The 17,283-nt window shown below is 46.7% G+C and overlaps 1 protein-coding gene across 1 annotated transcript in view; it reads left to right on the forward strand.

Moving 5' to 3' along the window:
• Positions 1–17,283, forward strand: part of LOC146860906 (mucin-5B-like) — an 814,361-nt gene that overhangs the window by 740,624 nt on the left and 56,454 nt on the right. Inside the window, exon 38 of the mRNA XM_085644901.1 lies at positions 11,711–11,833. Within this exon, the coding sequence (XP_085501027.1) occupies positions 11,711–11,833 (123 nt within the window). The remainder of the gene's footprint in view (positions 1–11,710; positions 11,834–17,283) is intronic.

A 17,283-nucleotide genomic window follows, 5' to 3' on the forward strand; every position in this document is an offset into this window, starting at 1 on the left:
TGGGGAACAGTGAGAAGAGCCTGGCTGGAGGAGCGTAGATTGCGACTGGGGATGTAGTGAGTGACCATCGAGTTGATAAAGAGAGGGGCTGTACGAGCGCCAGCCATGAAAACTATGCATCCCATTTTGAAAAGGGTGCGATACAGAATGGGAAGCCAGTGAAGGGATTTCAGAAGAGGGTAGGTGTGGTGAAATTTGGGGAGCTGGTGGATAAGGCGAGCCACCTGATTCTGGATGGTCTGGAGGCGACGCAGCTCATAGGCGGGGACACCCACATATAGACAGTTGCCATAATCCAAGTGAGAAAGAACCATTGCTAAAATGATAATTTTAAGGGCATCAAGGGAAAAGAAACGGGAGATTTTACGGATAATCCGGAGAGATAGAAAACAAGAAGAGACAACGGAGCTGATCTGAGGGCGCATTGAAAGGTCCTGGCTGATTTTAATGCCGAGGGTTCTGACTGAGGCAGAGGGGGCCGGGGGGGAGCCAAGACTGGAAGGCTAGAAGGCAGAAGACCAAGGGCTAGACGTCCCACCAGTCAGGATCAACTCCGTTTTATCCGGATTGAGTTTGAGGTGGTTTAAACTCATCCAGTCAGAGACAAAGACAAGTGTAGATTGAAATTTAAAAAGGGAATTAGTGGAAGAATAAAGATCAAATATTAACTGAAGGTCGTCCGCGTAATTATAAATGTAGACCTCCATATTGAGCAGAGAAACAATGAGAGGGTAAATATAGAGGTTAAAAAGGAGAGGGGAAAGAGAGGAACCCTGAGGGACCCCACAAGACACTGTGCGCGGCGGGGCAGAGAAACCAGCGAGCTGAACAGCCTGCGACCGGCCTTGGAGGAATGACGCGAGCCAAGAGAAGGCAGTGCCCTGGTTGCCCGCCGCCCTGACACGGTCGAGAAGGATGGAATGGTCGACCGTGTCAAAGGCGGCGGACAAGTCAAGAAGCAACAAGGCCTTGTTGCGATGCAGCCTACTATCCTGTCCACCGTGTCGCAGCAGGATTGGGAGTGTGTGACTTTTGGGAGTGTGGCAGAGCGACCGCGGGGAGCAGTGCTGGGGTACGGCGACCTCCTTGAGGCCCTTGGTGCCCTTCATTTCTCCTTGGCTCGTGGCATCGAGGTCTTGGGGAGTAAGATCGACGGTGTGGCATCAGCGTTGGGACAATGGCGGCATGTTGGTCCACAGTTACACGGGGACTTCCTACACTGCACACAGGAGGATAATGTCGCGGCCATCCCTGCGATTAGTGCGCAGCCGGACACTCCGGACAGTATGCTACCGTATGATCGGCTGACTGAGGGTTTGATCTGTTCCGGAGGTAGTGGTTCCGAGTGGAAGGTGGTGGCCCCGTCCCGTGCACGACCTCCGGTGACCCAGGGACTTTACCAGCAATGTCTGTCTACTTTGGATGATTCAGCCTTCCCGGACCTTGTGTGCAGTGCAGATCCTGGGGCAGCACTGGGAAAGACGTCCCTCCGAGATGCGGACTGTGTTGGCGTTCTGAGACCTCCACCCCACCTGTGTGCGTCGCTTCCCAGTTGTTTTGGGACATCCCTTCACCTTGGAACATCGGACATGGCGCTGGGTCGAGGGGTAGGCATGGGCGGCATCGCCAGGAGTGGTCAGGGATGAGGCTGATCCCTCGGGGTGGTCATCTGGTAGACGGGCGGACTCATGGTTGTGTACTCCCAGGACATAGCTCCTAGCATATTCGGTGCGCAATGCTCCCCATTCCCCCTTTTGTGATGGTCGATTTGGTGCTACTTATTGTTTGCTGTTGGGATACCTTACTGTGCGGGAGGGAGAAGCCGGGGGTATGTTCTGAAGGCCCTCCTCCAGTTTATTATATTTTCTCCACCCCCCCGCCTGGTGGGGTTCTTTCTTATTCCTTTTTCCTTGTTTCTTCTATATTTCGGGTCTAGTTCCAGGGCGACAGGCATACTGCTGGGGGGAGGGGCCATACTCATTTGCAGAGGTGCAGGGTGGGGGGTTGGGGGGGTGACTCTTTTCTTTCTCAGTCTTCCTCTCTTTTTCCATGGCCTCCTTTTTCTTCTCCGTTTCTTCTTGTTTCTTCTTGTCTGGGATCAGCGTGGTATGCCTCTTTTGCTGTGAACCGTTGCCTCTCCGTGTGTGCCACAGTTTCCTGGGGTTCTCTGGGCGTTAGGTATGGGGGCCTGCAGGCGCAACTGTTTTTGATATTCTTCCCCATCATTTCCTGTGTCTGCGCCATGGATTCGATGGATTGCTGTTTATTGCTAACGTCTATCATGCGGCCTGCCCTTTATTGCTGTTGGGAAATTGTTTGGCACCTGATCCTACTGTTTTGTTTCATTATAAAATGAAAAACCCCCTTTTCTCCTGGTGTCCTACCGGTGCGGCTCCCGGGCCGAACTATCTTAGTATGAAGATTTTGCTACCGAGGTGCCGCATGTGCTTATATTTGACCTTATTGCTCTGATTGCTTAGCGGCCGGCCCTGGGGGGTTGTAGGCCCATACTTGTCAATGATCGAAATGTCAATAAAGGTTTTTCAAAAAAAAAAAAATAATAATAAATAAATAAATAAATAAAAGAAGCAACAAGGCTTGGGGGCAGTTGGAATCCGCCTTGCTCTTGAGCTCGTCCAGGACAGAGAGGACCACCGTTTCGGTCGAATGGACCGGGCGGAAGCCAGCTTGATGGGAAGCCAAAAGATGGTTGTCCTCGATATATGTCGACAGGCAGGAGGTAATATGGCTCTCAAGGATCTTGCCTAAATACGGGAGCAAGGAGATAGGCCTAAAATTAGCAGGGAGGGTAGGGTCAGACCCAGGTTTTTTTTAGGATAGGGATAACCGTGGCTGATTTGAATTGAGACGGCACTGTTCCCTGAGAGATAGATGAATTCAGAAGAGACAAAGGGGGATCGGGGCAACCAGCAAATAGCTCCCTTAAGATGCGGGCCGGTCCACAGTCGGCAGGGGAGCCCGATTTGACCTTCATGAGCAAAGTCAGGAAGGATTCTTTCGAGATGGGGGGAAGTGGGTGAGAGAAGAGGACAAAGGGGGAAAGGAAAAGGGAGGAAGGTGAGAAGATGAAGGGGGGATGTTAAGTTTGATATTAGTGATATTCTCAAAGAAATAATCATTGAGAGAAAGACAGAGAGTATGTGAAGGAATGGGATTGGGATTGACTCTATCGGATACGGCCAGGTTATGGACATTAGAGAAAATCTCCTTAGGTTTGTTAACCGCTAATAAGATTTTGCCAGAGAAATAATCTGATTTGGCTGAAAGAATGGCTCTCTTGTAGTTGTTTAAGCAAGACCGATATTGATCCCTCAGGGCGGGACAGTAGTTGCGCCTCCACTGGCGCTCTGACTGATGGAGAATCAGTTTAAGAGTTTTGAGATCGCTAGAAAACCATTTGTTGGCTTCGTGGAGGCGACAGGCCTTAACCGTCCTGAGCGGAGCAATCCGATCACAAGAGGTGGAGAGCCAGGTGTTAATGGCGTCCACTTGAAAATCGAGGGGAAGGGCCGATTGGTCCCGGGAAGATGTTGTCAGAGAGGAATGGAGGGAATTGAAATCAACCCGATTCCAATTCCGAGCAAGGACGTTCTTGGGCAAGGGGGACTTGTCAATAACTGCTAAATCAATGGAAAAGGAAATGAGCGAATGGTCAGACCAGGTACAAGGAATAATAGTGGTCGGAGAGAGGACCCGATTGGCCGACCAAATCTGGTCAAGGATATGACCATGAACATGAGTGGGGGCGTGAATATGGGGAATAAAATTGAGACAGCAGAGAGTGTCAGAAAATTCTTTGGAAGCATGGTGCTTCTCCCTGAACCCTGACATGGCCTGTGCGATGGTGTGCGAGAAAGGTCGTGCCATGGGAATTATTCTCAAAGCAAAATTCAATTGTCCCTCTACCTGTTGTTACTGATGCAGCGTGACCTTATCGTTTACCAAGCACTACTGCAAAGTACCCTTAAAAACCGCTATTTTTGCCTGTGGTAGACGTGACACTCCCTGCACTGAATCCAACTCAATCCCTAGGAACTCAATTTCCGTGCTTGGTCCCACAGTCTTGCCTTGTGCTAAAGGCACGCCGAAGTCTCGCATGAGTGCACAGAACTTCTGCAATGCCCTCCCGCACTCCTGTGAATCTGGGGCCTCCCAAGAAGTGGAAGTCGTCCAGGTAATGCAGTACCCACTGTTGCCCAGTTGCTCTCCGAAGAGCCCATTCCAAAAAGGAGCTGAATTTCTCAAAGTATGAGCAAGACACTGAACAACCCATAGTTATACATTTATCCACGTAATACTTCCCCCTGAATTGAACGCCCAGTAGGTGAAAATCAAGTGGGTGCACTGGTAATAGGTGGAACGCTGACTAGATATCTGTTTTCGCCAACTAAGCACCCCGCCCAAAACCTTTGAGTATCTCGACCGCCTGATCAAAAGAAGCGTACTTAACACTGCATAGATCGTCATCAATGGCGTCATTTAGTGACACACTTCTGGGGGCCCAAAGCTTGTGAATGAATCAGAATTCCCCTTGCTCTTTTTTGGGCTCTACCCCCAACGGGGAAAAGACAAAATCCTGCATTGGGGGTGGGGGGGGGGACTCAAATGGACCAGCTACTCTGCCTAACCAAACTTCTTTCTCAATTTTTGCAGCCGCCACCTCTTCATTAGTCCTGACTGACAACTGATTCTTGCAGTGTGACACCCCTACATCCCCAGGCACGGGGATCCTGAAATCTTCTAAGAGAGTTCTCGCAGATTTGGGGCAATTGTAGCTGTTCAGCCATGGTATCAAAGTGCTGGTTAAAATGGGAGATCTGGCCTTACTGTGGGTTCATACTCTCAGTCATGTTTTTTGCCTCCTGTCCTTTGTTTTCTTAAAACACTTTGGGGCAGATTTACAAGCCCTGTGCGCCACTTTTGTGCCACCGTTGCATCACTTCTGTGACGCAGCGGCGGCATAAAGCTAGCGTCATGCTGCGGGGGATTTGCAAAGTGTCGCATCTAGGGAGATGCGTCACGTTGTAAAGCCCAGCGCCACATGAAACCTGCGGCAGGTTTCATGTGGGCATTCCGAACCAGGGGGGGCGTTCCGGTGCAGGAACGCCTCGGGAAAGTGCCTGAGTGAAATCTACAAGATTTCACTCAGTCACTTATCCGACCCCGCTGCGACAAAACCTTGCACCTGCTTGAAGCAGGCGTAAGGTGTGACGCACCATGTGCAAGATAGGCCGGGTTGGCACAGTGCTGGAGTTGCATCGCGCCCGCGACACAACTCCAGCCCTGTGCCAACGTTACGATGGCAGATGCGACACGCATCTGCATTTCCTTGCGCCATGTTGCGCTGCATTGTAAATGCGGCGCATCCGTGGTGGCGCAAGGATTGTGATGTGTGTCGCAAGTTTCCTGGTGCATCCCTGCTGATTTGCAGGGATGCGCCAGGAATTGTAAATCTGCCCTTACGACTCTGGATGTGAGGAGTTCCCACAGAAAGAACATGCGTGTTTGAATTTACATGTGCCCACTGCCCTGTTACATGAGCGCCTGTTAAAGTCCCAGCAGGCCCCCTTACATTTTCCTCCGCCCCCTGAGCCACTTGGGTGGCCTGAGAGAAATGGCTGACTCCTGAAAGTGTCCTCTGCCGGACCCTGGGTGGCATCATGTGGGCCCCCTCTTAAATGCGTCAGGTATATTATCATATCAATCTGGTTCCAGCACAGAGCCGGGTCAGATGCTTTAGCCCTTGTAAACTCCTTATCATAATCTTTCCTCCCACTGCCACCATAAGTATCATGCGCACAAGCTATCCTATTTTGAGAACAGGGTATTTCTGAAGCCAGGCCTAGGAAACGCTCCCCCATTATTGATGTGAATAACTTTAAACCTTTGATCCAATTTACCAATGTTTCCTCAACCCTAAACTTCAACAACATGCTCACCCATTTTCTTGGGTGTGTCCATTCTTTATTCTTTTTAGCCTCCTCCCTTTCTGACTCATTCAGCAAAAGGAAAAACATGTTCACATATGAGCTCTTCCAAATCTTTTCTTTAGTCTCTTGAGACACCTGTCGGCCTAGGTGCTCCCTACCGGAGCGGACTTCGCCTAAACCCAAAGGTGGCAGTTTTTGTGGTATACCTGTTGTTGCTGCCGCTGCTGGCTTTGCTGCTCCTTCATCCGTTGGTGTGATGACCATGGCGGGGACTCCGTTGTTTGGCCCTGTGTTCGCCCCGCCGCGCATACTGCTGGTACAGCCACCCTACCCACAGGCTGAACCCCATCTAATTGTGACATTATCTGTCTGACTTTCTCCAATGCATCCTCCCCACTAGCTGATACCCCTGCTGCCGGGGACCAGTTTCCCACCCTACCCAGCCTAGGAAGCACTGCTGCTAGATTAGCTACTAAATATGGCTGGACTGGCTCGCTCACGGATGGGCCTCCAGTCATTGGGACCAGCGATGCCTGTGGGCTGCATCCCACTGGTGTGCTTGGCTGACCCTCGACCGGCATTCTTGCCCCCTCGCTGCTAGGCCAATCACCCCCAACACTGTTAGGTTGAGAGTTGGTATGTGGGACTGGAAGGGGGTCCACCACCCTGGGTACCAAACCCTCGGGAATTGTTGCTGGGACACCTCTGTCCCCTCCCCCTCACTAGTTCGCGGTGCCCCGCCTTTCTTAGTTCTACTCCTTTTAGGGACTGGGGAAAAGGCAGACTTGGGTGCTACCCCCAACCGTTTGGGCCTGTCCTCTGCCCCCTCTTGGCCTTCAACCCTGTCTGTCAGAGCCGCTAATGCTTGCCCCATTTCATCCACTTTTTTCACCATGGAGTCCACTGTCCCCATTTTTCTCATCATTGTAGCCATAAAAATATCCATCTGCAAACGCTGGTCATCCCGCTTCACCTTCGGGCCATTATTATAGGCAAAAGCCAATTGCACTGTAGTCTGGCAGCAAGTCCCCTATAAATGTAGTGTACAAAAATTAATACTAGTTGCCACAGGGCACAAAACAACCCTTTAGATGACAAACCTCTCACCAAAGGCACACGCACCAACACACTCCTGTGACCAGGTCTGAGACACTGCCCAAACCCTTACCTTGTAGTAGTAGCACCCACCAGCCAGCCACCGCACCCACGCAACCAGAGCCACGCCCACCAGCTAGTCTAGTGGGTCAGGTGAGTAACTCAAACTCGCGTGGCTCCCAGAAGCGATGGAAATGCAGGCCTGCGGTGCTGCCTTACCCTGGAAGATCCTGAGCGACTTGCTGGGCTGGCTGCCTCACCACTTGCTGCTGACGTGTTCCACCACACTGTATTTCCTGCTTCAGCAAACTGTATGGGAAACACAAAACAAAAAAAAGAGAAACAATAAAAAATAGGAGTGAGGGAAGAGGGGGGTGGTTGTAAACCTCCTAATGTGCCGCTATTTGCGCTAGTAGAATGTCTGTAATATGTGACCTTTGGTCACCACAATCCCTCACACGCACTCCTCCTGTTGCTGTTTTAGCAGCTAATAGACACCAGAAGTACCTCAAAGAAATGCCCCCAGCACTTAGACCCCAAAGTACACGATGGGCATGCTTTGGTTTATTGCCTGCTACCCCTTAATAGCCAGGTATCCTAAATCCTTAAAGGCTGCGTCTCCCCGGTCGCGCTGCCCACACTGATTCAGCCCTGCTAACCTGGAGCACCAAAAGTGGCCATGCCTGCTCAATAAAGCCCCCAGCCGCACTCTACCTGCTTGCGCAAATCTCAGATGTAACGCGCTCAAGCAGCAAACAGCTGACTCGCTCCCTCGCTGATTGCCCTGAAAACAGCTGACTCACTCCCTCGCCGATTAAACGGGCCGCCGCTCCACACCACAGCTGCTCGCCGCCGAAGGTTGGAAAACGCCGCTTGCTGCTTGTCGCTAACTGCAGGGGGACAAGGAAACAGAAGAACACACTCTTCCTCCTCCGTCGCGTCTCCGGGTGCAAAGAACCTAGACAAAAGGGGAAAAATGAACAAAGCTTCGTTGGGGCCTCAGCCTGAGGCCCTGCCCATGTGTATGCAGCGGCTGGGGAGATGTGAACAGAGACTGTTCGCTCTGCTCCCCAGCCTTTTAAACCTTTGGTGCCAGGCAAGCCGGTTCCGACCGTCTTGCCCGACATTGCACCAAGGCTTGAACCGGAAGCACTTGAAAGTGCTTCCGGTTCACGCCCCTGGTACCCAATCAGGTGTGGTTAACAGGGGAAGCAGGGTGCCACGTCTGCGTGGAGCTCCCTGCCCTCCCCTGTGTACGGGGCCCTGACGCGACCGCCATAATGGCTGTGTGCCCGAGTTTGGCCCGCCTTCCAAGGATACCAGGAATGTCCCGGAAGTAGTGCTCCTCGCCCCCGTCTTCCCATGAAATGTACACATGCCACACACAGGTTACAGCATCAGCCACGGAATCAAGCTATCCTGGCTGAAGAGGGGCGAAACCCCGAGACCGGTCCTTGGATGCTTGGTTCCAGTCCAGGGAGAACCTGGCTTGGCAGTTCGGGCTGGACTGTTCCCATAAGGCACAGGGTCATGACTAATTTGCATATGGCTGGGTTCAAACTGGAATGGCATGGTGAGCAAAAAAAACGATGGATTTAGGCCCAGATCTCTGTACTGGGGTGAATGTATGACATTGTTCTGCATTCTGTCCATCAACTGTTGTTTTTGCATTTGTCACCCCGAGTGGGACGGGTATGCTCAGACGTGAGTCCCGTGCTCTCCATGCCACTGGAATCAAGCTATCCTGGCTGAAGAGGGGTGAAACCCCGAAACCGGTCCTAGGATGCTTGGTTCCAGTCCAGGGAGAACCTGGCTTGGTAGTTCGGGCTGGACTGTTCCCAGGACGCACAGGGTCAAGACTGATTTGCATATGGCTGGGTTCAAACTGGAATGGCATGGTGAACAAAAAAACGATGGATTTAGGCCCAGATCTCTATACTGGGGTGAATGTATGACATTGTTCTGCATTCTGTCCATCAACTGTTGTTTTTGCATTTGTCACCCTGAGTGGGACGAGTATGCTCAGACGTGAGTCCCGTGCTCTCAATGCCACTGGAATCAAGCTATCCTGGCTGAAGAGGGGCGAAACCCCGAAACCGGTCCTAGGATGCTTGGTTCCAGTCCAGGGAGAACCTGGCTTGGCAGTTCAGCCTGGACTGTTGCCATGAGGCACAGGATCAAGACTGATTTGCATATGGCTGGGTTTAAACTGGAATGGCATGGTGAGCAAAAAAACGATGGATTTAGGCCCAGATCTCTGTACTGGGGTGAATGTATGACATTGTTCTGCATTCTGCCCTTCAACTGTTGTTTTTGTTTTTAGAAAGTTGGCAGTTTCCTGCTCTTAGCCCTGCATGCCTGCAGACTGTCTATGATTCCATGTCTAGGTTAGGTGACAGCTGGGCTTTGTGTATTCCACCTAGACAGCCACACAAAATGGGAGCTTAGGTGTGACTTTAGGGGCCTTGGTGGTCCGTCCTTTTAGAATGGGAGGAAGGAGCTGGGCACAGAGTTACACTTACTTCTAAATAGGCTGTGTCCTGTCCACACACAAATGACTGCATACCCCCATGTAGTAAGTCTGGATCCAGGGCAGGAAGGGAGAACCTCTGAGCACTTCAAAGGCACCATTGGGTATAAGAACTGTACCTCAGACCATACCACTTCAGTACACTTCTGGACCTGAGGATACTCTTCCAGGAAGAAGGACTGCTGGGCTGCTGAAGGACTGCCACTCTGCTGGACTGCTGCTCTGGAAAAACTGCTTTCTTGCTGTGCTGACCTACTTTTTTCTACTGTCCTCCTGGTCTGGGTGAGAAGGACTGGACCTGCATCACTTGGCCCCCAGTACCCAGAGCGATTAAAAGGGCAAGTTGGCTTTCCTCCTGATCTGAGGTCTCAGGGACATAAAAGACTTCCAATGATCCTAGTTTTGTACCTGGACTCTGCCATCTGTGAGTCGGCCCTGCCAAGTGGTGCCACCCCATGCCTTGACCCCTGGAAGTGGGCCTCAGATCCTTGTTCAGTCAAAATCCATGCAGCCTGTCTAGAACCATCGCACCAATGCCATTGCGTGGATCCGAACTGGTGCATCGATCATGTTGCATTACCAGAACCATAGCATTGCCTCAGCTGCGACATCAATATCGGCGCATCACCTTTCAAACCAGCACTGCACAACACTCATTCCAGCTTGAGATCTTCATATCTCTGTCAACAGCACCCTCGATAATGGCGACATGCCTGTGCTCATCCGAGCTGACGCTTTGCCACTGCTGCACAGAGCAGGACCAGCACATCACCGCCACTGCAAGGCTTTGTCCTGGTCCAGGGTGACCAGATGTCCCTTGTTGGCGCTTAGTACTTTTTGGCACTATATTCAATTAATTCTTTAAAATTCAATGTATCTGGTTGTACTCATTGTATTCTTGTAATTTTGCTCTTGTTTTATTTATTAAATTAGGAGCTATTTTTCACTTGTTGAATGTTTTTGTGTGGTGTTTTTACGGTTTTACTGTTTGAAATGTCGCACAAATACATTACACATTGCCTCTTAGGTTAAACCTGACAAGCTAGCAGGGGGTGAACACAGGTTAATTTAGGGTGTATGAGTGACTTACCCTGATTAGGATTGCGATTCCTGCTTGGACAGGGTTCCCACCTCTGCCAACCAGAAACCCAGGGGCTGGTGCGAACCCGGGCTTCTATTGGAGTTCACAAGGGCATATTTTCAAGCCCATTATCGCCACTTCAGCGGCAGTTTCCTGCCGCTAAAGCAGCGATAATTTTAACGCCTTTCTTGATAATATGCCCCCCAATTTCTAACAGTTACAAAAAAGAAGGACGTGTCCATGGTGGATACTTTCCTTTGCTTGATTTGACCCCCTTCCTTAGGTACTACTGCTTCTAATTTGAGACTAACCTCACACAGCTAATCCTTGCCCAATTTTCATTATAACAAACATTAGAAAGCTGACATCAAAATTGCATGGCAAACTTGAACCCTGATTTTAATTTACAGGTAAAGTGCAATTTCATAAAGCTGTTAGAAGGTAAAATGTGTTTCACTGACCTCTCCTTTAAAAAGTACTTTGGGAGACAAAGATTCTCACCTGCTAAATATTGTTTGAGAGTTTGAAATATGTAATGCTTACTATTCAGGGGGCTAGTTATGGAGTTTGAATCAAGTATCCAAAAGAGCAGAATATCGCTTTACAAAAGTGAGACAATATGCTATCTGACTGTTTTTTGCATGTGCAGCGTTGATCTTTCACCAGTCCTGGTTTGCCACATCTTAAACTCAAAGGTCAAAAATTAAAAGCATCTAGAAGATTTTATCTAACAAGCTGCTTCTGACTTATACTCCAAATCTGGTAAATATATCAATTGCTCACTGAAGGCTTCTCTTTGCTGAGAGATATCTTTCCTCTAACTGGGTAAAATAAGCAGCTCTGGACTGACACTGACACACCTCGCATCTATTTAGTCGTTCCATCATGGCCAAGCACCGGTCAATCTAGGAAGAAAGATTTGACTGACAAGAAATGAGATAGGTTTTTATGCCTTGATTTGCAATCCACTGGATGATAATTCTTTTAAATGTATGCCAAATCTCATCTGTTTGACAGAATAATGTGTGCATCCTTTACTTATTCTATTTCAAGCCAGGAGCAGTGGTTCCCAGCAGCACTTGTGAGGAATGCAAGTGTACTAACACACCGGACCCTTTGCTGAAAACAAATCAAATATTGTGCAACCCGATGGTTTGCCTTAAGGACTGTGAACCGGTGAGTGAAGTCTTTCAACTGATTAATCTTCTAGTGTAGATGTGCAAGATATTTTGGCATTGCACAAAATGTAGCCATTTGTGGCAGTGGCATAATGAATTGCAGAGTTAAAGCGTGCTTAGACACAATTGTGTAGGTTTTATTTTTGTAAAAGTGGTGCATTGTAAGTTTCTGGTAAGTGTCATCCACCACAGCAAGTTAAACTCACAGCCAAAGAAAGTGAGTTTGTAGCTGGTGAATAAGACATTATTTGGGATTCTACTCTTTGAATACTGAATTATTGACTCTCCGTTAGAAGTCAAAGTGGAGTTTGCATTGTTACTGTGAACAGTCTGTTGTCATAAGCATCTAATTCTACAATTACCTCATCAGCGCACAGAGATTCTCTTCCCCTATACATTTAACCTCTAAGGATAATGTATCCCCACATAGCGAAAAATGCTTAATAATGAATCAGTCTGAGTTTCAAGTCTAATACCTATACAGATGCACAGAGAGAAATGGTACATTGTAAATATTGACTGCAATTTTCTACCAGGTTTTGTAGCAGCAAGATAATCAGGGTTTCAAAATGTAAAATAGGTAGGCTTGAATTGATAATTTCCAAATCAAGCAATTTACAACAGTTCAAGCCAGTTCCTCTTGGTGGTAGGAATAACTGATTGTATTCAACATGGGTTGACTCAAATGCCCATATAAGACACTGACTAGAAGCAACTGGAAGGAATGGGTTTAGGCCTTCTTCCAAATAAACTAACTGCATTTTATTTATTTTACTAAAAGAGGATTGGATTCTAATGCTAGATGGAAGAGATGTTTAGACCAATCTTGCATCCTGCGAGAAGTACGAAGGTCTGAGCCTGGGGGGCCTCAGTCCTCAGGACATTCAGGCTTTGTACATTTATTTTAACTGTGGAGATAAGCGGTAGCTCAGCAAGGTAGGGAGGGTTTTTCCTGATATATTTTCTTTTAGGCAATGCAACATAGATTGTGATCTAAGAATTTTGTGGAAGCAGAAAAAGCTTCCTGAGAATAGGGGAGATGTGGATTTTTTGGACTGAGGTACTCACCATGGCTGCATAGCATACGATGGCCTTGGGTTGAAGATATTGAGGAGTCTTAGGTAGATATCGCTGCCAAACCAGAATCTTGGTATTTCAAATGTGTCCAGAGGTGTTTCTATGTTGCTCTTTAGAGAGGAAATGCTTGACATTGTTTTAGGAAATTGTCAGTGCAGACCACTTTAATAATATATGACATGAGTGACAGGGGTGAATGCAGAGTTAAGCCTTCGACTTTCAAACATGTTGAGAGTAGGAGAAAGAAAGCTTCAAGTTCCAGGGGCATCAAGAGAGTGGGATACAGTCTGCATTTGTGAGAGGAAAAAGGAGAAACTGGGTATGTTTTCAGCCATCCACTTATACTGTGCATAAGCATGAATGATAGACTTGTATGTCCACCATCAAAGTTGTATAAATGTAAATTTGCATACCATTAGAATATTGGTGAAAGGACATTCCCTCTATCCTCTTGACCAGACCTAATAGCCCCCAATACTAGTTGAAAGACCTCACAATATTGTATCTCACAAACTCTGCCCATTTCCAAGAAGCGAAATCCAGCACAGAAGCCACTTTTGTGAAATCCTGATGTTCATTTCCTACTTGCTTGCTTACTTTAACCTCATTCCTGTGGCATCCCCTATATCAATAGTGTAATATTGTTTTACAATCCCCTGTTTCATATCATACTGTTTTGAAAACATCCCAAAGTCAGTTTACTGAAAATGTTGGCAAAAAACTAAACATCACTCCTGCTGTACTCCTTTATTCTTTAGGCTAAAATGACTTTTCTTTCTCTGCAGCTTGACTATGAATTATGTGGGAACATTTTGAGATAATCCTGATATGAAAGCATCAATTCCCTGCCCATCGGGCACTGCTAGATGCACTGTATTCTGTAGCCCTCCTCTACTGCTCTAGCTCATGTGTAGTAATCAACATGGCAATCTTCCAAGATGACACTATTAATCTTAATTTTTTTTCCCTTGGTCACTATTAGTAAGTTGTATATTAAGGACACTGAATTATTTATTTAACCACCATCTCATTTATCAACTGTTTAGATCATGGTATTTGACATTAGAGCGCCTCATGCTGTTAAACAAAGCTATTGACACTACCAGATATAAGTGTTAGGATTTTTTTATACCTCCTCCCCAAGATCTGAAGCACACTATCACTGGCACAGAGAGGTCTCATGGATCACAAAACACTCCTTAAGGGCTTGAAAACATGGATTTCACCTATTCATTTTCTTCTAGCTCTCTATACACTGCCGGTTTTGTTCACTTACTCTTAAACACCTCGATTCATCTTGTGTAGCTGTCACTCTTTGCAACTTCATTTTCATTGCTTGCCAAGTAAGTGAAAGACACAATACAATTTATGTACTGGAATTAAGCTCACAGTTTCACAGTTTTACAGCTCACCTTGTTTTCATCACAGCAGGGCCAAAGGCCTCTGGATCAAAGACGGAAGGCCCAAGTCGCTCTTGCATGTCCATCTGACAAGATTAAGAGGGAACTTAGCTAAGCTTCTGTTAGTCCTTCCTTTCAACCAAAGTTAGGCTGGAAGATACTAGTCCAGATTTATTGGCCCAGATAAGGAAGTGCCCCATATGATTTTGAAAACAAGAACCTGCAAGCATTTCGCCATAGATTTCATTGATGTTTGAGCTACCTAACTACTGAAGCAATGCTCAGTCTGATCACTTTCAGCAGAAAGAGAAAAAAGCTTAAGCAACACATTTATGGTGGGAAAAAGATAATAAGAGTCTGTGGTAGGTTTCTCAAAACAGATATGTGTGCTCATTTCATCTGGAGATGACAGAAATCTTTCCAAATAGAGTTTTTCAATATATATGTTATTGATTTCCATCTCCTGTATATGTCAATGGACGGACTTGGCAGGCATTCAAAAAGCCCCTGACTTGAGAGCTTTGTTCTCATGATGCCACAGATTGTAAAGGTCTTCTAGGTATTAGAAATGAAATTAACATTTAATTTTTAGTACAGTTAGCATGGTCAATCGATGAATGTGTTTCGTAAACAATTGTTTAAGCTGAGGATTTTCTATCTATTAAGATAGGCTTGAAAAGTCCTTGAAAGATATCACATGTCAAAACAGAGAATTTAAGAATAGCTTCCCTCACCTAAGTTGCTAATTAGTGAAGAAAGCAAAGGAACAGTTTTTTCATGAATGTAGAAACATGAAACACTTCACAAGTTGCACACCTTCTGCACGCCCAAATCTTATTCTTCTTGGTATATGCATCATCACACATACATTCTTCTGCATTCCCCATTACTATCTCTTTTCATGGCTTTTAATTGCACAGATGTATACCTTCTGCCACTACCTCCTTGTTGGTAGGATGCAGGACTGACATACATATTCTACTTACACTAATTGCCCATGCCCATGCATTGTTTTCCCTTATACTAATTCTCGATAATCAGGAGTGTACCAAGGAACATTATTCTCCATTCCCATAGAAGATTATTCAGATTTAATTCTCCAATTGACTTAAAGGATGTCTTTCAGCTCCCTTTACATTGCACATCAGGAGCTCTATATCAAGGAGCTAATATTTTGACACTCTAGAATCAGGCGTACAATGGAAGTAGACTCTTAGATCTAGTATGCACCTCTCTTGGCAACTCACATATGTGACAGCTGCTTCTTGATACAGACTTCCAAGCATGCAGGCTCTGGAATACCATCCCAAGGCCATCAACAATCAGAGAATTCAGAACAGAAATGAGGACCTAGCTTTTCACACATGTAGGACTCCAAGAACACCTACCTCACAATCATTGATTGATTTGTAGATGATTCATATGAGAGTATCGTTACATTTCAGTCCTTACAGCCACATGTGGAAGCCAAGCAAACATGCTGCCATCCCAAGTCTGGTGTACGTTCCCCATTCTTCACACATGACCAGAATTGAAGGCAAATGCAAGTGCATTCCAACAGCCTCCTCTCCCATCTTTGTACGTTTAACGTGTGGTTTTTCACAAATATTGGACTTAACTGAACCTATGTCACAACCACTGTCTTATTTGTATATGACACCGGAAATCGTATACACACATTCCGTTGCTTACAAACACAGGTGTCAGTCACATGTTGCTGTGCTAGGTATAGTGCATACTCTCTGTGCCTCAGTAAAGACACCACAATTCAACTCTAATTGATGTGATCTCTACCAGCACCCTTCTACCATCCATGCACTGCAGGCAGAGTAACTCACCAGGTGTCTTGCTTTCTCTCCAGAACACCTGAGCACGACTTCAAAATACCAGAACACAACGTGAGCGCTCTTCAAAATAGGACTCTAGACACTTTACAATACCTCTCAGCACTCATTTGACAAGTAAATGGGAATACTTATTGCAGGATGTTACCATTTATCAAATAGCAATAATGTACTTAAAATAAATGCATATAGTGAATGTATATACACAAGAATAAATGCATAGAAAGATAACTGCATGTACACAAGAAAAATATTGCATAGAAAGATAACTGCAAGTACACAAGAATAGGTTAATTCGAACTTGGAATACATCACCGGCTGTCTGTTTAGCGTCATCTTGCCAGCAAGACTGGGGAACCCGTTGGCAGTCTCAGGCTGGAGAGTCTCAACCAGGCACAATAGCCCTGGGCAGCACGTCCACTCCCAGGAGAGTTCCTGTCAAAGCTCCAAGAGGTCTCCAACTTTATACTATTTACTAACACAGTCAGAGACTTCTAGAAGCTCCCCTTCCCTTTATCTGCACTGTAGGTGCTGCCTACACCCTCTACATCAAGGCCAATCGAAGGAGCTGGCCAGGCTCCAATGAGAGCTGAGACAGAATTCTTCACTTTCTTACCTCCTTCACTGTCCCTTCTGTTTATCTCTCTCACTCAGTGAAGTGAGAAAACATAAACAATTCAGTGTGTGTGCAAGTAACTTGGCCCTGCCTGCATTCACAGCTGAAAGGCAGGATCAGACAGACATAAGATGAAACTGTGCTCACTAATGTCAGTTAAAGCAGAATGGAGTCAATGGTCAATACATGATCTCACAATGTATAATTGCCTATAGCATTACACCTGGCCATTTGAGAATATGCTTTGGAGCCTCAACAAGAGATAGAAAAGACACAAAAAAATAAGTTTACAATTTGTGGTAAAATTAAATTAGCTTTATTGTCATAAAATACGTTCCTACAATAGAGAGAGCTGCCAGGTTGCACCCAGCATATCTGCTGCTCCTGGCCAACTGTCATTACAAGACTTTTCCCCAGCGTTAACATTCCAAACCTACATTCTGCCCCACATAGATTCATTCCATTCCTAACATTCTTATGTCCCACACACCTTACCCACAATAACAGTAAC

This window comes from Triturus cristatus, chromosome 3_1, assembly GCF_964204655.1.
Source record: "Triturus cristatus chromosome 3_1, aTriCri1.1, whole genome shotgun sequence".
In the NCBI taxonomy this organism is placed as follows: Eukaryota; Metazoa; Chordata; class Amphibia; order Caudata; family Salamandridae; genus Triturus; species Triturus cristatus.